The 22586-nt window shown below is 43.8% G+C and overlaps 1 protein-coding gene across 1 annotated transcript in view; it reads right to left on the reverse strand.

The window, feature by feature from the left end:
- Positions 1 to 12171, reverse strand: part of LOC133107567 (E3 ubiquitin-protein ligase CBL-B-like) — a 69252-nt gene extending 57081 nt beyond the window's left edge. The window contains exons 1-3 of the mRNA XM_061216559.1: positions 11790 to 12171; positions 10766 to 10936; positions 9163 to 9413 (exon numbers count right to left, since the gene is read on the reverse strand). Of these exons, the coding sequence (XP_061072543.1) occupies positions 9163 to 9413; positions 10766 to 10933 (419 nt within the window). The 5' untranslated portion in view covers positions 10934 to 10936; positions 11790 to 12171. The remainder of the gene's footprint in view (positions 1 to 9162; positions 9414 to 10765; positions 10937 to 11789) is intronic.
- Between the last annotated feature and the right edge of the window lie 10415 nt (positions 12172 to 22586).

Raw genomic sequence — 22586 nt, forward strand, 5'->3', positions numbered from 1 at the left:
CACTCGCTGTGTTGGGTGAGGATGGGGATGAAGACGCATAATGCTTCTGCAAGTACAAATACTGCTCACACTCGCAGAGGAGTATGTGTTCAAAATAAAAGGTAGACTTACCATGAGCTACCAGATTGTGAAACGATGGTGTGTGCTCCTTTAGATGCCATAAATCGGTCCAATTTCAACACCTTTTGTTTGTGAAAAACTACGCCACCCACAATCCTACAGGGCTTACCACTGAGCTCACTGCTCTGAGTTCTGCCGGCAGCAGCCATTGAACTCTGAACTCTCTCTTAGCAAACTGTTCCACTCCACCATGGACCAACACTGCCATGTACATAGGAAAACACTAAATATAAAATGCAACTAACCTACTTTGCACGATTACTATCCGTTTAAAACACAAAAGTGAGTGGAAAGCGATTGGGTAAGATCATTCGCAATGCTCTATGGCATGCTTAATTCATTCCCATTAAGTACAATTAAGTACACAGTACCTTTGCCTTTTTACGTTTTCTAAAGGTTCTTATGCTCCAAATATTTTTTTAATAATATCGGGATTAGCTGATAGCTGGACGGTTCAGTTAATGACTTTCTGAAATGTTTATGGCAAAGATGAATGTGAAGAACCTTCCAGAACCGTAAGGGCAGGCGATGAGAACGACCCCATGACCCCATCCACCACAGGAGTGCAATGTCCGGACAAATCACAATCACCACCGGCACATAGCAACAAAGAGCAACATTGGAGATATTCTATTATACTCAGATTCGCTCACCCGGTTTTTCCTCACGTTAGAGCGGAAATGACTGTGATTCAAGGCTGATGCGCATTTGCTAATGCAAACATCGGTCTGAACGCAAGACGTTCTCCCAAGACCCCAGAAGGGAGGTCCGTGGCACACACTGTACTTCCCGTAACGCGCAGCTGTTCCGCAGACAAAGCAACAATGCAGACCGAAATAAACTTTCATCCAGCGAGAAGTGCCCGTTCGTGTTTTACAACAAAGCCGTATCTGTACCCAGACAGAAAACAGGATGCAGTCCGCAGGTGCGTACAGAAAAGGCAACAAATTATTTTTAACTGTTCAATAATCACAACAACCGCTCTCAACAATAACGGCGTCAGTCATAATTAAAGTCTCCACAGAAAGTGGCGCGTGAGCTGTGCGCGACGTGAGGGCTGTAGACTCCCGATGGCTCAGACAGCACCGCCGATCACAAAGCGGCTCTGCAGACAGGCCAACAAAGCCTGACTGGCGTTCGTCACAGCGGCACAATGAAGTCATACTCAAACTACAGTAATTACTTCGGCGAATTCATCAAACGAAAATTTCCAAATAAAGAGGGAAGAAGTGACGCAGCGGGACGCCTCTGAGCGACGCGGGTGAAGGGAGGGGCGAGAACCGCGGGCGCGATCGAAAGGAGCCCCCCCCCACCTCGTCTTCTGGAGAACAGGGGGCCCCGGCAGGGCCCGAGGGATGATTGGAGGGATAAACCAGCCTGCTCCTCAGGGGGCAGGGGGGGGGGGGACTCCGCGCCCCTCGGATAAACTTGTTTGTGTTCTGCCGCGGTGGCGGCGGGGGGGATCGATACGGGCACTGGAGCAGCCGGGACTCACAGATTTACACAGCCCCACTGCCTCACAGTGAGCGACGGATACACACTGCCTGCTCTGTCACACGCATGCTAAACATCAGGGACAGATACACACTCCCTGCTCTGTCACACGCATGCTAAACATCAGGGACAGATACACACTCCCTGCTCTGTCACACGCATGCTAAACATCAGGGACGGATACACACTCCCTCCTCTGTCACACGCATGCTAAACATCAGGGACGGATACACACTCCCTCCTCTGTCACACGCATGCTAAACATCAGGGACAGATACACACTGCCTGCTCTGTCACACACATGCTAGACATCAGGGACAGATACACACTCCCTGCTCTGTCACACGCATGCTAAACATCAGGGACAGATACACACTCCCTGCTCTGTCACACGCATGCTAAACATCAGGGACGGATACACACTGCCTGCTCTGTCACACGCATGCTAAACATCAGGGACAGATACACACTGCCTGCTCTGTCACAGGCATGCTAAACATCAGGGACAGATACACACTGCCTGCTCTGTCACACGCATGCTAAACATCAGGGACAGATACACACTCCCTTCTCAGTCACACGCATGCTAAACATCGGAGGTGGATACACACTCCCTGCTCTCATTTGTCATAATGGCTTCCCTGACTGTTATTGGCAGTCAAAAGCCTAGAATCAAGACTAGATATTGAAAGCTTTCTTATACCTGCACTGAGGAAATTAAACATTTGAGAAGCCAACTGTCCAATTACTTTCGGTCGTCTAAAATTTGGGACTATGTATAAAAAGGATGCAATTACTACACAGATCGCCATCAAATTAAGACAGTCTGTACTTTCATCTTATATTCATCGTTTCATTTCAAATACAAACAACATTGTACCACTGACCAATTGCTTACAGACTGGACTGCAATTCTTAATCTGAAATAAATGAAAAAAACAAACGGCGGCTGGCTTTTTTTTTTTCTCTCCCAATTTGGTAGGCAATTATACCCTAGCTAATCCAATTAGTGTTGCTGGGGACACACCTCTTACGACCCCGTCCCTCGGCGGCCCAGATGGGTCTAAGCGATCCTGAGAACCGCACGCCTTCTTCAAGCCGTCTCGTCTCATAGCTTGTGACCGTCCTACTAGTCCCTGCTGAGCGCCTCCCTCGAAGCAGGGAGCCAATTATGCCGCTCCACGAGAGCCGGCCAAACTGAGCTTTGACAGGACCGGAAATCGAACCCCGATCCTCGGTGTGCAACTGTAACGAACTGATGCCTGCATCAAGGTCCGTTACTTTAGCTGTGCGTCACTGCGGCTGGCATTTTGCACGTGAACGCACTTTAGGCAGGGAGCGACACATTCACGGCACGCGTGTGAGATTCTCAGGCCACGTGGTGGACGTGGTCCTGGGGCCACGCGATCGCTGTCACAATCCACCGGGTCAAAGGTCAAACCAGGTGGAACGAGAGCTGCCCGCCGGCTGCAATCAGACCCGAATGTTCGTTTGCCAGACGATACTGCGGCTGCCGGCAGTTAAGACGGGCGATGCAATTATAAAGTATTCGCAAAGAGGAACAGCGCTTTGCGAAATTACGCTTTGAAAGAAGCGGATAGAGACGATTACGGATTACAAGCCTTCGAGGCAAAGCTTGTGACCTGTGCGGGCTCCATGAACGTTCACACGGATGCGTCGCATGCGTGAGCATGTAAATGAAAGGGGATGTTTGCACTCTGGATTACACTGTAAAGACAGTGCAGTGACGGTCGCTGCAGTCCGTAAAGAACACCAAAGTCTTTTGGCAGTGCTGCGGGCAATACTGGGTACATTTTAAACGCACACAAAGGACACTTTCTCCATTTGTTGCAATCGAAGCGCTCTTCCGAATTTTCCCATATTCAAATAATTAAGTACGTAATGGGACCTCCACCTCGCTTCAATTTAGCCAGAACACAATGTTTGGTTGGCAAATCTTTTTAAATTTGCATACTGGCGATGGCAGAGTGGATCAGATATTCAATTAGGCGTTACTCGAGAAAGCACAAATCGAGAACACAATGGTTCCGTGACACAAATTTGCCAAATACACAAGTTGTGCTACAGTTAATAAAAATTCAGCTGATATTATAAATGGCTTACATTTAGAAATAACTGCACGACTGTGTGGAGCTCAGATGAAAACATTAAAGATTTAGGCCAAAACTGATGGGGCAGCACAGTGTGGTATTAAACCTTCCAGAGGAAATTTGGCTGTGGAGGTCTGGCTACTCTCGTTGAATACTAATACATTACCTACCCCAACAACACGCCATTTGTTCCCTGTCTGTCCAAGTTCTACTTTCCTAATGCAATAAAAACCCGAGCAATAACATCCATTTCTCACCATCCGCGTCTGGTTAGGAGATTTTAAATGACATTAAAAAGAAACGTGTCACAGTGGATTATACCCTAGACAGATAAAACAAGTAACCACAGCAAAAGCTCCAAAAGCGAGCCTTTCAGCTTTCTAAATCGGAAAATGAATACAATTAAAAATCTTTGTATTTCCTCTCTGTCTGTACGACACTCAAAAGGCCGTCCATCTCCTCCCTCAGTCTTAAAAGGTGCTCTGATGGAATCTGAACACATTTAGGAAAAAAACACCACCAAATCAATTATTTTGGAATAAAGAGAACAAGTGTGTGCAGATGTGTGGAAATTCAACTTCTCTTAAATGGAAAACTATTATAATAATGTATTTTAAGAGGAAGAAAAATACAATTTGATGGAGCCTCTCATCTCTCTCTTGCAAAGATGTTATGAAAATGTCTGATATAAGGCAGCAGTTTCTTAAAAATAAGAACCTAGTCAGACTGGTGTGAGAATTAGGTGAAATATGCAAGAAATATGTAGTTTCACCGCACTGAGTAAACCATATTACACCGCGTTCTGTGACCTGAAACGTGCACTTTAACCACATGTGAATCGTTTAATTGCCTATATAAAAATGTGTAGTATATAAAAAAATAATAATAATAATGAATAAAAAAAGATGTCTATGTCGTTATGGAGCTCACTGTATGAGTCGCCTGTCCACTGATGATGATGTCACAGGCTCATCTCCTGGTTCGGCCGACAGTGACCGCGTGTGGCGAAACGCCGCCCGTCCCTTCTCCCGTGCGCTCGAAAAAGAAGCGAACCTTTAAAAGCCCCGAGGGCACCCGGCTGCCGCCTCTCTCCGTGTCAGCTTTCCCCCGCCGCCCTGGGACTAATGAGCCCTGGGCTCGGTCACATCTCAGACCGAAACCCCGGCGAGGCGGCCATTTAAACACGGGCGGCCAAGGTCGGCGTCCGCTAGCGCCCTTCCTGCCTTCCGTTCTTCTTAATTGGCCAAATTATTGCCGTCTGACCTTTCGGCTAAAAGCTCATTTGTCGTCCATTAGGCTAGATAACGACAGGCGGTTTTAATCAGGCAGAAACTAGACGGACCCCCGCGTTCCCCAATCAGAGCTCTGCGCCACCTGCTGCTCTGCTCCGAGCAGACCCAGCCGTGCTCAGAAGGGGGGGGGGGGGGCGAGCGCCTCTGCCATCTTGTTTTCGCGGACGGCGAAGCGGGCGTCGTGCGGATGGGCTCGAGACGTCAGCGGCCGCGATTAAGAGCCAGAGAAGGAGACGCGAGGCCGAGGCGCGTCGCATAATAACCCGAAAAGTGGAACTGGCTGTGCCGCTTCTCTAAAAGTGCTCAATTCAGCGCCCGTCTCAGCTCCTCCGAGAACTCTACAATACAATACGTGTTTGACAAGACTGCCTTTCTTTATACAAATGATGGGTTTACACAGCTGGGTATTTGTAGCTCAGATTGAGCACCTCACTGGAGGTCACTTGAGCACAACCTGACCTGGGAAGTGAAAGGTCAACCTGGAGGTCACACACTCTGTAGCCACAACACAGTCCCACAAACTGTAAACATGCCACTGCTCGCACACCAAAACTCCATGTGACCCCACTCAACATGACACACACATTCCTCAGTGAGAATGAAAGAAATATAAATAATAAAATCTTTCTTAAAGTGAATGTTCTTGAGCCAGCTCATTTCTCATTTTCAAACTGCTTTTGCGCAGCAGGGAGTGGCAATATGGAGAATATTAGGCAATATTAGGAGTCACCATGGATGCAGGCTGCATCCAGCTGACGTCCAGCAATGGCAAGTTACCCTTAACATGAAGAAAATTTGCTGGTAACCAGCCAATAGCTCCTTGAACTATGTTCCACATACTTGAACTATTAAACTGAGCATACCACTATTACTGTACTACATCGCCTCTGGGAGAGAGTGTGAGAGAGAGAGTGAGAGAAAGCGAGCGAGAGAGAGAGAAAGCGAGCAAGAGAAAGCGAGCGAGCGAGAGAGAGAGAGAGAGTGAATGTAGGCTAAAGTTGCTCAGTAAGCCGCACTTCACCAAGGGGGTCAACTTCCTGTGCATCACGCTCCACCTCTCATCATCCTGCTCAAGGCAAACCATAGACCATTTCCTCCTCAGATGATTCCCATCGCCCCTGGAGATCCTGACCTGCGGTTTGAGGAAAGGGCCGCGTCCTCGCGCCGAGCCTCTGAGGAGCGCGACTGGCCGGCAGGAAATGCTCCGACACGTCCACCCCTACCTTTATCTGAGCTAGCCAACCCGTATAGTTCACCCTTATTTCTCCTCTCCCTCTGGGAGAAGAACTACCCTTCCTGTTACCCAGTAAAATACACAGCCGGCCAGATATACAATTACTCACACCGCTGGAGACTCTCGTTAATATTGAAATGGAAGAACTCCAGGCACCACCAAACTACGCTCAAAGTGGATGAAAAAAAGAACACTCTCTCTCTTTAACGGTCTAATTTAGGCTACATGTGCACCGTCCTGTCGCCTATGGTGCATTCCAGTGAGATATAGGCATCCGCATCTGGACTCCATTCAAAGCTCTTCAACAGGGACACAGCACATTTTCAGCCAGATAATTATCTTAATGAAATCCACATACTGTACAAAAAGGGCAGACCCAAGATCCCCAAGTCCCTGCCGTCAGATCTTTGCTCCAATTTTAACTTCCTGTCTTCTGAGGCGAAGGGTTAATTTTCTCTTCTTCCAGTTGACCCTTCACAGCTGGGGTCGCGTCTCCAAGGAGACGGCGATGACGCACATCGTTAGCCCGTCCGCCAGCGCCAGCCGGCTGGGTAAGGTAAGGTGAATGCAGATAGCAGACTTCATCTTCGTTTCCTACCACTGCTCTAAACGACTCTAAATTGGGTTCAGGTCAAGGAGAGCGCCCGGGCTCGTGGTGTCATGGAAGTAATTACCCTGAAGAATGAACGTTAGACGGGCGCACCGCAAACAAAGCAAATTATCTGAAGGTCTGTAAGGTGCCCTCTCTCATCCCTGCTCTAATCCTGCGAATATCTGAATGATTGTTAAAGGTACAATAGGTAATTTCAGGACTTCTAACAGTCAAGAGAGGCCTTCGAACCACAACAATGTTTATCCCTCCCCCTTCTCTGAAAACGCGCGGACGTTGAAACGCCATTGGCTGTGGAAATTAGAACCAGTTTTCAACCAATGAGCTTGAATTATTGTCCCGTTATACAATGTTTTGGTACAGTGTCGGGCCGTCAACTGTATATTTAGAATCCCGAATTTAAGGACAATAAACACAGGCAGAGGGTGAGTCAACATGTCAGTGAGCCTTTTTCAACAATAGGAAGGGATTTAGAATTGTCTTATAACAATGTTTCAACACAAAAATCTTATATATTGCACCTTTAACCGACACGGACGGGAGCCAACGCACAGTTAAAGCAAGGACTCCTACCCCAGTTCTCCAGTATTCAGGTAAAAGGGTGGGATATCTGGAAGGTCTGAATGGATCACTTTTTTGTGTTCTCCTACATCCATGCATGTAGAAATGTTCCCATAGGCCTTGGAAGTCTGACATAACCCAGGGCAAAACCTTTGCCCATACTGTATTTGGATTTCCGCATAATTTCTCTATGAAAAGAGGTATGGGAGACTGTCAGTGCTTTACACTGGTGTTTGATAATTGGGACACATTGCTCCATTAAGTGGCACTGGGACAACTGAATTCTGATGCCGCTTTCCAACCAAACAAAGTTAACAAAGTTAACACTGCTGGCCATGTTATATACCCTACTGCTAGCGGTGCCATGAGAAGGGTTCCCAGGCTAGCCAAAGCTAACAGTAGCCAGCAATGTAGAGAAATGTATAATTTATCACACTAATGGGTTATAGCAATCGGTAACACAGGTGATGCTATTGTGCAATGGGTTGCTAACCACTTAGCCATAGCAATTTGCGTTTCAAATTTACACAGAATTATTTTACATTGATCCATAGTTGGATCAAAAATGTCATATTTTAAAGGATTTGGAAAAACTCAATTCATTTCACCCACTGAACGGCAGATGTTTTAACAAACCATCGAAATCCCTGAAGAGAATGACAACACAAATTCAGAGGCCTATGGTGACTAAGAATCACTACACTCATCCATAACATTCACCTAGATGCACAGAAAGTCAACATAGTGTCCTCCATAACGTTTGGGACAAAGACCCATCATGTATTTGCCTCTGTACTCCACTGCCTCTGATTTGACATGGTTAAAGTGCACCGTGTCAGATTTTAATAAAGGGCATTTTTATACATTTTAGTTTCACCATGTAGAAACTACAGCAGTGTTTATATATAAACAGCCCCCCCATTCCAGGGCACTGTTATGTAAATGAAAGTAGTCATGTTTAGTATTTTGTTGCATATCCTAAGCATGTTGTCTGGATATCTTATTTCAGGTTGTCCAACGAGCAATACTTAAACTCTTTTGCATTTGAATGAATCTCCATGGGAATTGGGGGGTGGGTCTAGATTCAGCTGTAAATTATGCTGATACAGTACAGAACACATTTGTTGGCTGAATGGTATCAAATGAGCCTCAAACCACTTTGCTGCTGCCAGATATGCAGCATATATGAAAATAAGTGTTTCTCCTGAATATTTCAATAGGAGTTCAATAGGAAAATTTGTCAGAAGAAATCATGCTTTTTTAAAAATTATTATTAAAATCTGACAATGTGCACTTTAACCACATGTGATTTTTTTTTATTACAAATCTCAAATTGAGAAGAACAGAGGCAACTAAATAAATGATGGGTCTTTGCCCCAAATATTATGGAGGGCTGAAGTATATGGCCCCTGCCCTGAGACAGCAATGTTATTTTTCCAGCAATGTTTTTATTAATTTACATATGTGGTCCCCTTTTATCATTTTAAATTGCATCATGACATAATACATTGGCCTGTTAGCCAGTGACAATTTCCGCTTCATCAACTTGAGAACCTCGACTGAAAAGTAAAGTTTCTGTTCGTCGAGTTGACAAACACCCATAACTTTACACAGTAAGGAACCAGACAGAGGACAGCCATTAAAATAAGTTATCCAGCTAACACCGCGATACAGCTCCGTGATACAGGCCACAGTTTACACCACACTTGGCCACAGATGGCCACAGGGCTGGGTTCTCACCGGTCTTGTGAATGCTCCTCGTACATCCGTTCCTTGCCCTCTTTGAAAAGCCGAATGGCCCGCTTGGATTTCTTCATCAGGCTGTCGATGTATATTTTGAAGTACTCGTTTTCGCTGAGCTGCGCCAGCTTCTGAGTCTCCTCGTACTTGCAGAGCACGAGCCGCAGGTGCTGATAGGTGTCGGGTAAAATATCCAGGATGTAGGGCGGGCTGTTCTTCAGGTGTAACCTGGGATTCTGACATAGCCTCACCTGCAACGAGATGACAGGATGAAGAGCTTCTGGAACAATCTCTAAAGAACAGGAATAATACGCTCGTCCGCGGACCATGAGGAAAGTGTGCATGGGAAACCGTTCCCGTCAGGAACTCTAAAACATAGTAAGCAAGATGAGCAGTGACCAACAGAAGCCAAGAAGCATGACTGAGGATTGTGAAAATGGTTTACATCTATCCAACAATGTAAAAGTTTCAACAAAGTTTACATCGGGGCATTGCCCAAAGTTTTCCTGACGCAAGAATGAACTTGCAGTTCTTTTACATAGTTTGTGAAAGCAAATAACTGAATTGCTGTGCTTGGCTGGCTAGCAAAATTCAGACATCACCGTTATTAAGAGGCTCAGTCATTATATAAAAAAGAAACCCTTATTTTTATAAGGCCAATTGCCCATTAGGTTTGGCTGAGCAGTCCGAATCCTGCTCTAATTACAGCCTTCCTCCGAACAGTGATCCCACAGAGGCAGCTGCTCATCAGACCTGTCTGAAGGCCATAAAGCAATGACATTCAATAGGTTTAATTATCATTATTATTTCTAAATGAAAGACACACCCCCACCCTCAATACTGCTTCCAAGGATTTCCAGCTGAGTTTGAACTAGGCTGAAAAATCCTTTTAAAGCCAAAAGCTGACATATTTTACTTATTTAGCGACATACAGTAGCTGCAAATGAAAGTTCGATGCTACGGAGGGTACAGCATTGCATTGGCTACAGGTGACAGATGTGGGGTCGGTAAGGATTATATATTTATGCTCATTGTTCTAAATATACACGAATTTTTCTTTTTTATTAGCCTTTTTAATATGATTAAAGTTCGCGTACAATTTTGTTGGACATGCCAGTTTCAACCAACTTCGGCCTCGAGAATTGGTGCACGCTGGCTACGCTTTATTCGTAACACGTCTCTTTAAAGAACATTCAGCATATTTCAAGATCAGAGACCTTACATGTTACATACGTTAATAACATCATAAACTAATTAGCTAGGTCATCTGTTAATGACGACTGCAGGCTGGCGCCCTGAATGCCCCAGGTCTGCCACTCAAGAGACACACTGGGCCGGAGGCAATCCATCATGCGTGGGACTGACTCGGGAGCTCATGCCCACAGTTGTAAAACTAGGAAAACGTATGTCGTTTAGCCATTGTTACGGTAATTTAAGAGTTTAACCTAGACTAACGTTACTTGAATGTTCAAAACAAGCTGAAGACGGTGACAGCTATTGTACCAACTTTGCTAGGGCAACTTGGTCGTAGGATGGTTAACGTTACATTGATTTAATGTACAAAGTGTTAAACATTAACGCAAAGCAAAAAAATGCCACTTACCACTTTATCCATGAGCTTCCACGTTTTTTCCACCGTTCTGCGGTCAGCGACAGCTTGTTTCGGTGGTCCGACTGCATCCTGGATTGCATCAATGATCCCTAAAATCCGGCCTTTCCTCGGGTTAGGTCCGCGACCTCCCGGGTTTCTTTCTCTGAGAGCTGTTGCCATTTGCTATTTCGGAAAAATACAAAATAATAATACAACATTGAAAAGCAAGCGACCTAATTTGACAGTTATCTAATGTTACAAAACAAACCAGACAATGCTAGCCAGCTATAACATAAAAATGTTATTACCGATGGAAGTTAGCCAGCTGCTATCCATCTTGCTAATTTAGCTTATCAAAAATTAGCCAGCTAAGTTAGCTAATGTTAGCCAGCTTGATACTGTTGACAGCTGTCAGAGTATCTGGGCACTGCGGTTTCAGAAACCAACCAAAATAGTTTTCGCTAACGTTTGATGGCCACATATTCTTATGATGCTGCTAGTTACCAACATCTGGAAGTAGTTAGCAGGCTAGCTATGCAGCTAGCCAAGTTTACAATTGGTGTCTGGCTCCCTTAACTTGTAAGTCCTAGAGGGAACTAGGCGTTATTAAACTAACGTTACAGGCTCATAAGCGAACTTTGCTGGCTACCTAACTAAATTAGCTGTTATTCTATATAATTAGATAAGTTATATCGTTGAGTACACGGATATATCGAACTCTAGCTAACGTTAGCTAGCACTGTGTCATTTAATAACAACAGAGAAGCGACAGCAGCTACATAAGTGTGTTAGGTGGACTAGCAAATTGGGGTAATGCTAGCAAGGAAGTCATTTCAATATTGAAAACGAACTAGCAAGCTAGGCAACTCCACAGCTAAAACAAGTTATTCTTCGTTAGCAGAAGTTCAGTTGACAGCTAGCTGCTAATCCTGCAGAATGCATATTTCAAGCAGACTGGAGTTCTTTATTTTTCACGTGCAATAAGCCCTTTTCACGAAGAGTCCTGCTTGATTGTAGCTTGACTATCCAAACTTACTGCGGCAGAAACAAAGCACAGTCCACGCAGCAGACAATGTCAAGAGGCGTCCCTCCGGTTGGAACTAGGTGTTCCCCACTACCAGAACCAAAAAAGCTACAAAACAAACACTTGGAAGCATTACAGATTCGTGTCCCCCAAAACACACTTCTTTAGCTTTTACAAAAGCAATTTTCCTCTTTAATTGTCATTTTCCCAGTCGTGTATTTCACTGTTGACGCTGCGCAGCCACAGATCAGAACGGAGGGGCAGTTAAATCCTTTTGGCAACCGAAACTGAAGTCAACGGCAAGCGCCCTAACGTTCAACACTCTTTGCTGATGAGTTTCCTTTCGGTTCGCCGACGTACGCCCTCGTATTTCATTGCTTAAACACACCAGCAACCAAACCCTTCAGCCTATTAAATGCTAGTGCGCGTTATGGACGAAGAGAAAAACTTCACAGAGTGAAGGAAAAACGGGGAGGAGCAGAGGACGGTGATGTTGAAGAAATCAACCCCAAGTAACCTTGATGAGTAGGCAGAGGAACCTCCTTGGAGTAACCTATGAATAGACACTGGACAGCAGGACTTGTAACAATTATGATAGGACAGATCTCGACAAATATAAGGGTAAGGGTTTTTGAGGTTTCTAGAGATATTGCAGGCAAATGAATGAATTCTTGCTCCAATATTTATTTTGGGGTGAAACCCAAGGAGTTTTGGCATGTACATGTAGTAACATAAGTCCTGATATTAAGTTGCATGATAGAGGTCATTGTCTTCACCCTAATTTTTTATGTTTAGATTTCAACAGAAATTTGCATCACCATGAGTCCTTCTTGGGTACAATATGTTATAAATTTAAATCCGACTATTGCCAAGTACAATACAATTGGCTGTCTATCTTTACCTCTCAGAACCTGTGATTTTTTTTGTATTGCAGTTTTTTCATTTTTTTTTTCATTTTGTTTTAGACAGTTCTGATCTCCCTGAAAATAAATAAAATACACTGTTGATACCTGCATTTTTACTACAAATAACACAAATGACAGATTGTTTCACCGAGTTCCCGCAAAAGGTGTTTTTACAGGTTTGAGCAGCACACCTCACAGATCTGATGAAAGAGGAAAATCCCAAGTCCTTACACAGAGCAGTTTTTTATTTTTACGAGATTTTCATTAAAACGTTCTTGGCAGTCGTTAGGTCATGTGATATCTGATCTGTCTTATGAGAACAAACAGGAGGGTGACATGACACACACACACACAAAGGGGGAAAGGTGATCCCGGTGTTGGCTGAGGCTTTGTTAATCATCCACGGGACAAGGGAGGCAGTGATTGTTTTTTTTTTGTTTTTTTGCTTTGAAGAAAACAGTTCTAGAAATGAACATATCTCTGACACAGTTGCTTGCTTTGTACATCATAGCATTGCACAGCGAAGATGACAAAGATTGCTTTAAAAGATACGAGAAGATGAGACAAAGATATAAAGGATGTAAAAGTATATCTGGGCCCAGCTCAATAGCTGTGGTCATGGTGAGTCATTTACTGCAGGCCAAACCAGACACTAGACATGCTGCTCCCATCTACACTGGTCTGTACACTGCCCCCATCTACACTTGTCTGTACACTGCTCCCATCTACACTGGTCTGTACACTGCTCCCATCTACACTGGCCTCTACAGAGCTCACTAACCCAGGGGTGGGTATTTTCAGTCCTGGAGGGCCAGTGCGCTCTCAGAAAGAAAGTGTCAGTGGAGGTACATTTTGGGAGGATCAATGTACCCTGACAGTACAGTAATATTCTCTTTGGATACAAATTAGTATGTTTTCCAAGCAAAAAAGATGCAAAAAGATATAAAGCAATTATATATTGCTATAGGGGTGCAATTTTATGTACCTATATGGTACCACCCCAGCGACAAGCATTTCTACCTTTTTAGGCACTTTTCGTACCTTTATTTCTGAGGGTGTGTATTATATGCCGGTTTTTGTTTCTGAGACTGTATAAGAACTTTTGGTGGCCTCCTGGTGACTTGAAGATGAAATATATTACATATATATTAGACCAATCACCTTGGCTAAATGAGCTAACTGGCTGTATATTTCATTACATCACAGTTATTTAGCGGATACGTTTATCCAAAGCGACTTATAGTTGATTAGACAAAGTAGGGGACTATCCCCCCTGTGGGGTCAAGGGCCTTGCTCAAGGGCCCAACAGCTGCCTGGATCTTATCATAGCTACACCAGGGCTTGAACCACCAACCTTCTGGGTCCACTATATACTAACACTGGTTCACTTATAGATGAGTTCACAGCGAAATGTTTCACCCAGGGACACAAGTGTATTTATGAAGAAATGTAGCTAAAATTTCAGATGGCATAAATGTTAAGGTTTAAGTAATTAAGGCCAGAAGTTGGGATGAAAACCTGATACAGATTTTCTGAACATCCCTCCTCCCAGGTGCATCCCATCGGCTCAAAAGTGCACAGAAGACAAACATACAGTACAAGAATTGGATGATTACAACCATCAATCATATACAATAAAAAACAAAGAATATCAATAGTTTAAAACAATTGCTTGCTTCCAGCATTCCTTGGTGAGTTCATGATCAAATGTATTTTAATGGAATTAAGCTCTTAAAGTGGAATGTGTTTTGAAGGTTATTCAAGGAACAAGAAGACAGACAAAAAGTAGAAAGTTTTCTGACCTCAGTCTGTTCTTAATCTTGGAACCTGTAATTGTATGGATTATACTGTAATGACTGTGAGTTAATGGCTTAAGCATACAGAGATATGATGCTACAATACAATGCACAGCTTTGTAAATGAAAAAATATAAAATATATTTAATCTGCAAGTCACCAGGAGGCCATGCAAAAGTTATTATACAGTCTCAGAAACAAAAACCTGCATATAGTACACACTTTCAGAAATAAAGGTACAAATGTTTGTTGCTGGGGTGGTAGCCTTTAGGTACATAAAATCGTATGGCTAGTCAGCCATATATAATTATTTTCAACCTTTTTTGCTTGGAAAACATACTCATGTGTACCCAAAGAGAACATTACTGTACTTTTGTAGGGTACATTTGGGAAATGTGATCCTTGAAGAACAAAAATGTATCTCAACTACCACTTTATTTCTGAGATTGTATTGTAAGTAAGCAGTGATGATTTGCGATGAAGGGATTTACACCCAGTGATAAATCTTAAGACCTTGTGATGCAAATGATAAAAAGGATGATTCTCCAGTGTGTATATAAATTGTGTCATCAAAATCCAGTACAGGAGGAAACAAGTTATTTCTTGCAGTAGGACTTCAGCCTCAAATTTTAGCCATTTTGCCAGTTTGTGTGAATGAGCGATACACGTACACGAACAACAGTCTTTCGATAATTAAATATTAGTCATTTGGAAATGTCCCCAATCGCACAGCATGAGGAATCAATATGCCTACATCTCTAAGCTTCCAAGAGCAATTTCCCAAGGTTTATTAAAGAATGAGACATACAAATAGCAAAGGCGAGAGCAAATCAACTTTATCCTGGCAATAAATGAAAACCAATGCTAGGTCACAACAGCAATATAGTACCTTTCTGAAACTGATAGGACACGATGCTTATCTATAACCACAGCTATATCATATTCAGGAGAACAAGCTTAAGATATGAGAGCAGTAATTTCTTGTGGCAGGTAATACAACCAAAAAAAGGCTTCTCAGACAGTATTGCTTTGAAGAGACTGATTTGATTTTCAGTCATTGAATGCCCAACAAGTCCTCACTCTGCTTTATAGTATACCAAGAGCCAAACCTGTGACATTATTTACAAAAATGTAGGCATCTTCACAAAATAATGATAGTGTACTGAGACTAAGCATGTCTCCTATCTCCAACCTCGTTCCAACGATGTTCAATGAGCAATTCTAGGAATGTTCTTACTCAAGGTAAAAAAAACGTAATGAATCATTCTAAAAATGTTCTTAGTCAAGGTAAAAACGGTAATGAATAATTCTAAAAATGTTCTTACTTAAGGTAAAAAAAAGTGAAACAATGTGTAGTATTTCACCATGCCATGGACCATGGCCAGATGATGAGTCTGTGGCCAGTTTCTCCTCATGGTGCTTACTGTGTGGAGTCAGGAAATGCCCCAGACCTGACAATGCATCTCCATGTTCCCTGGATTAGTCAGCAGGTCTGTGAGTGTGGGAGAATGACAACCCACGTACAGTGGGGGGGTCTATCTACACTCCCCTCACGGAAATCATTCCACATTAAGGCACGTACGGCATGTACTCAAACGCATTTCTCTATTTCACTCTCACCGCATTTCCTTTTGAAGAGTATGAGGAGTAGACAGGGAGTTCCCAGGCAGGACCACACCTCTTGCAAACAACCAGAGGAGCTCAGTGCAGCATTTAGAGTTTCCCCATATTTCTCACCTTTAAATAATGTTTGTGACAGGGTGGGGGCTGACAGGGTGTAGCAGCTGTCACTAAAGCTCCCAGTACTCTCCTCTTCCTCTCACATTTGAAACCATGTTGCATGATAAAAAAAAGACTGAGGCAAAAAAAGATAATAAAAAAAACCTCTGGATAGAGGCAAGTCAAGCCATACTGATACGACTTCAAAAGTGTCAGTAATGGTGGTACTGATGGAATATATTGACAGTGTATCTGGCTGCATGGTTATGAATAGCAATATCTTAAAATGCAAACACACATTTAACATTAGAATATTATGCATCAGAAATACTGATCATTTCTATATGAAAATGTTCTTTATATATTAACTTTTTTATTTATCGTTTGTTTGTTTGTTGTTGAGTGTCATGTTGAGTGATCCATATGCTGTGTATCGAGTTTTATATTTATTGCGCTTCATACTGTGTGAGATACAAAACAATAATTTGTGATTTACCACTTTGGCGTACCGTAGGTTACACTGTGCAATATACAGTATTGGTTGCCCTTGTGACTTGAAGAGACTTGGCTGACTAGGATGGGGACAGCGTGTTATGGAAAACAGAAAGTCACAATAGACTGATGTTGTTCAACGGGTATGTCACATTTAATGCTTTAAAGGTACTGGGTAGGGATTATCTCTTTGGAGTGAAGGCAGTTTCTATTGTTAAATTGTTTTTCATATGCGTAGGAATCTGCGTAGAATTATTTCACAACTACCATTTTTCTGTAGTATATGCTGTACATGGCTATTATAGTGCAACAAACAGTGACATTATGTCCCTAGTCATGATACAATGCTGGTAGATCTCACCACCGTAGGACACATTATTAAGCACCTCTCAATTTGCAACCAATTATGAAAGCACTCTCAATTGATTTGCACCACTTCAGCAAACAAAGAAGCTTGACAAAAAAGCTTGAAAAACTGCCAAAATGTTGGGATGTTCAGCAGCGACGGTATGTAAAGCCAATCCGCCTACCTGCTCCAAACCAGCACAGCTTGGAGTCTCCCAGCCTTTGGGGAAACCATGGCAACCATGCTTGTGTCTCTGAGTTATTTTGAGATTAATGAGGGGAAAGGCATAGAAAAAGCAATGCTGAATAAAACTGGGAGGTAGCCTTTTACATCTGATACAGGACCTGTTGTCTGGGCTGAGAGCTAGAACTGTGGTCCTTTGGGGGCACTAATGCAAGTCCACTCATACCTCACCCACAGAAGGAGGCAACTTTGTCAGTCATTAGTCATTATGCACAGTTTATTAAGACCAATGACACTTACAGCTAAATTGCACTGCTTTCTTAGTGCAGTGAGCACACTGGTTTTCTCAGTGAAACATTAGCTCCTGTGGCTAACGCGACTTCAGTGGCCAACGCACAGAAAGGCATTAGCGCCGTGCTAACACTGACAAGTATTGCCTCGAGTGACCGTGAAGTTGGCACGACAGCGCGTGTTAAATTTCCGCCCTTCAGCCAGACCTTTCAAATCTTTGTGAATGAAAGGGCTTAATCAGACTTCCAGGGAGGGACGGATACAGCTGCAGCGATGTGGCTTGGCAGCGGACCAGACCTTGAAATCATCGCACTCTCATACCCCGCTATCCCTGACTCACCAACGACGACACGGGCCAAGGTGGGAGGGGTTCGGGAAGGCAGGGAACACCGATTGGACAGCCCCCACGAACAGGAACGGCCTTAAAAGGAAGATCCTCTTCTCTGAATGCTGCCGCAAGCTCCTCTGTTTTGAAATGTGACACCCTTGGAGTAGAGGCTGCCTACGCTTTGCGAAAGGAGAGCGCCCACCGCCATGTTCATGGTTTTCTGAGTTCACATTGGTAGTAAACTTAAACCGGGAGCTGGGATGCTGTGCCAAGCTTTGGTACCATTCGACATAAAGCAATGCTCTCAATCTCGTTTGGCCTTGGAGGGCCGTATTCATTCCAACCAATTAATGCTGCCTTCATTGATTCCAATGAATCATTCAGTCGTATGCATTTAACTGCATTAAAACACAGAATATAAGCAGCAGTTATCTAAACAACACAAATAACACATTTCATTTTATATGCATTATGTGCAAACCTACAGCCAATAATTCAGAAAATAAATGAACTAATTATACTATAAAGAATATTTGAGGCTGGAATAAAAACCAGCATAGTCATGACCCTCCATGGCACAGAGACCACAGACATGCACTAAACTCTCACACTAATAAGGGAGGAGAGAGGGGGAAAGTCCCGGGGTCAGAAAGTAAAACTTTCGCCGTGCGTTTCTCGGCCAGCCGATTTCACTAATTAGTTCTACCTCCTGGCTGAAAAATTGTGCTAATGAAGAAATCCAGAGGGTTAGAACAAAACAACGGGGAGGACCCCTGTACTCTCTGGGCCTGGATTTTCCACCTCTGAATAAGGACAAAGCCGAATCTGTGCGAGAGAGGCAGGAACAGCCCCAGGGTAGAACATCTCCTTCAGTGCCGGGAACACTGAATGCATGTCATTACACCACCCTTTTGAGGACATCGCTCTTCCCGGGGATTTTCTGTTTGTTTTATTTGTTTTCTTCCAGAAGGAGCTTTTTAACTCATGTAGACTGTATACTGTACACTATAATTAAAAAGTTTCAGTAGTCAGAGGAAGGTGGCGCCTGCAGTTTTCACACTGCAAGAATCAGGAATCAAAGTGATTTCCCAACCCACACTGTTGCAAAAAAAAAAACACAGACAAAAAAAAAGAAGTACACTGTGTGTTACCAAAGTTAGACACAACTGCATTTTCTATCAACTATTTTGAGTCTTACATTGAAGCAAGTTACATGCCTATTTGTACGATTAGCACACAGCTCGATTGACAAGTCGGCAACAGGCGTTTGAATGGCAACCGAGTGCTCCGGTTTTACCTTCAACACAAAAATACCCAGGAAATATAATCAGGTGTAATTATTGTGTGTTGTGCATGGATAATATTCAAGGCTAGCTTCAATTTCTCTGTGAAGGTGAAACACCTTGTCATTGGCTCTATGTGCTCTACATGAATAACCTGTCAACTATCTGAGAACACTTTGCAGACAACTTTTCACTGAGCCTTTCAACAAACGCTGACATTTCTGCACATTTCCCGAACTGCAGGAATTGGTGCGCAATGCTTAATCTTGCCCAAATTACACCCTCCAGCCCACAGCCTTTTCGCATATCAGTTTGTGGACCGTGGACCGTGAACATGATTCTTAGCTAGTCTGAAATTATGTGACACTCAAGCAAAGTCACAGAGGGCATAAAATCACATTTCTGTTGGCACTCTTGTCACAGTGATGAGTGTGGTTATCATGCCAGAGGGACAAGTGGATGTGAAACCATTTTATTCCCATATTTCCTCAGGAGAGAAAAGAGAAAAACTGAACTAAAACAAAACAGACACTGAAAACACAAAAGCAACGTCACGGATGACTGTGGTGTGGGGGGTAGTGGAGAAGAACAGTAAGGAACTGACTCAATAAGTTCACCGAAACCCAGAACCCTTCCAAAACTTGAACGCGTAAAAAAACACTTTTCTGGGGTTGTACTCGGTGAACTCTCCCAGTAATCCTGCTTTGTGACGTTTCCCCCTGGGCTTGTAACTGAAAAGCTGTGGGGTTGACTCCCAATTGGGACCATAGGTAGAAAGTCGTCTGTGCTAATTGGCAAATCCAGGGGATTGGAACAAAATACCAGGGAGGACTTTCTGAACCTGGATTTTCCTCCTCTGGTTAGGACAGTCATTGTACATATCCTTAGCTCAGGGGTCTGTAAGCGTAGTCCTGGAGAGCTTCTAGTCCTGCTGGATTTTGTTCTTACTCTGCACTTAATTAGATTAGAGCAGCTGATTGCATAGTTAACTCACTTCACTTGGGTTTACCCTGGTCTGAATCGGCTGCTGATTTTAAGGTGAAAACAGAAAACCAGCCAGGCTTGAGCACTCCAGGGCCAGGGTTCCAGACCCCTGATCTGGCTGTAGAAATGGATCAAATGTACTGTAAACTGTGTTTGGCTCAGGTTGCGATCTATAAGTGGTTTCCCGGGACTCTTCTTATTCAATCACGTATCCTTTACCTCCTTCTTCCTTTCCTTGCTCCTTTCCTGGCTCCTAGCTCCACCCATCGGGGGGAGGCGAGGAAAGGAAGCCAGAAAAGGAGGTGAAGACGGGGAAATCGAGGAAACATGAATTAGGCAAATGGAATTTCGTTGCTCCTTCAAACCCTCCCTTGTCCCACATCCTTTCTGGCATCATAACGCTTGTCAGAAAGGGAGGTATGACCTAAATCACTGTTTTCATTAAAATTTCAATTTGCATTAAAAGGCGTCGTGCTGGTAAAGGATTGGGCTTTTATATGATGTGGAGTAAGGTACTTGACCTTAATTACTTCAGTAAATTCTCTGCTGTATAAATGCACGATGTTGTGGTGAATGAGGGTATCTGCCAAATAAATAATCATAATTTAAATGAATAAAAGAACCTCTAAAATACCGGGTATTGATTACCATACCCAGTAATCAATCAATCAATCAATTAATCACAGCTTGCCTGTGTCAATAGCCTCAGCAATACTAATCTCTCCTGGGAAGATTCATTATAATTTATGTGCAGCTTTGCAAGTTAAGTAAATATACGGTATTCTTGTTAAAAAGATCCTATCCAAATAGTTCTGTCTCAGAACAGAACACCTTTGGATAATAAAAAACATACCCAGAAAGCACCAGCTTTGTTGGAACTTGTATTAGTCTTGTCAAGCGCATAAATTCTGTACACTACACAAAATTCAATTAGATTCTTAAGGTCAAAGTTAACAGCGCTCATGTCTCTGACGCAGGTTCGTTAGTCAGTTCCTGTCAGGCTGCTGGTGTCGGAGGCTCACACTCACGTTATTGCGTACTGTAACGCGACCTGTCATTACTGTAAGCTATAACAATGCCTTCCCGGCACCAGGGTAATGGGCTGTGAAAATGCCTCCCCGCTTTCATGGAGGGTATTCCGGGCGCCTGGGCAGGATGAGTATCGCCGGGCAGTGACCACAATGGCGACCTCCTTCTGGAACACATTATTTGCATGGAGTGGTCTTATCTGCATCATCAACCTCCAGCTCCCCCCTCCCCCCCCGCCCACCCCCTGCTATGTGATGGACTCCAGGCCTGCCCCCACCTCCCCCCTTTCTCTCTCCTCCCTTCCCTCTCTCCCCCTCCCTCTCTCTCCTTTCCTTTGCACCAAATCACTTCACGCCCTCAGCCTGTTTCGGGTGAATGCCAAACTACATTGCACAAGTTTGTTCACAAGCCCTTCATAAACATCTCTCTACTGCCATCTACAGGTTTGAGGAATCAGGGCTACCTGTCTGCACCAACCAGAAGCAGAGGAGGAAAGTTCCGGGCTCAGAGAGTAAAAGTCCTGCAGTGTGTTATTTCCTTCCACACATTAACTCAGCCAGATGATTTCTCTAATTAGTTCTACCTGGATCTTGGCTGAAGAATTGTGCTAATTAGCTAATTCCGGTGATTGGAGCAAAATATTGTGACAGTTTCATTTTCGAAAAACACAAACCATGACACCCATGGATTTCACTAATTAGTTCCCTCCTCTCTGGTTAGTGACATCAACTGGTGTTGCGATTGTTTGAAATGAAAACCTGCATACTGCCAGCCCTCCATGGCACATGATTGGGTACCACTGACAAAAACATATATTTATATGCGTACAGTGGGATCATCAAATCTGCCCCTTGAATCCGAATCCGGCCCTGGTTTTATTTTCTCCCGGGTAAAGGGAGGGTGGAAAACCAGCAGCTCTCGGCCTTTGAGGACTGTGATTTGATGATGTTTGGCATCCGGGCGTGATGCTGCAGCAGTTCTCTGTGAGCTCTTGGATGCCTTCTTGATGGTGCCAGAGATATCTCAGCCCAGGGGCTGTTCATTCAGACATGCTCGCGGGGCCCTCTGCCCTGGGTGCAGTTTTAGACAGAGACATCGGGTCTCTGCGTGTGCCCCTGAAAGGTTAAAGGTTACGTTATACCACAGGCTGTAAATGTTCTTCTAGTTCAGGAGGCCAGACACCCTTTAGTATCTGATTCGCTGTAGAGACACACTATAGTATCTGATTCGCTGTTAGAGACACCGTCTAGTATCTGATTCGCTGTAGCGACACCCTTTAGTATCTGATTCACCATAGAGACACCCTCTAGTATCTGATTCGCTGTAAAGACACCAGTTAGTATCTTGTTCACTGTAGAGACACCGTCTAGTATCTGATTCGCTGTAGATCTCTAACGATCCTCTGGACTCCTAATATGAGGTCCTCTCAGACAGAGGTGTCCAGCCTCATCCG

Source organism: Conger conger, chromosome 13 (assembly GCF_963514075.1).
Source record: "Conger conger chromosome 13, fConCon1.1, whole genome shotgun sequence".
Classification (NCBI taxonomy): Eukaryota; Metazoa; Chordata; class Actinopteri; order Anguilliformes; family Congridae; genus Conger; species Conger conger.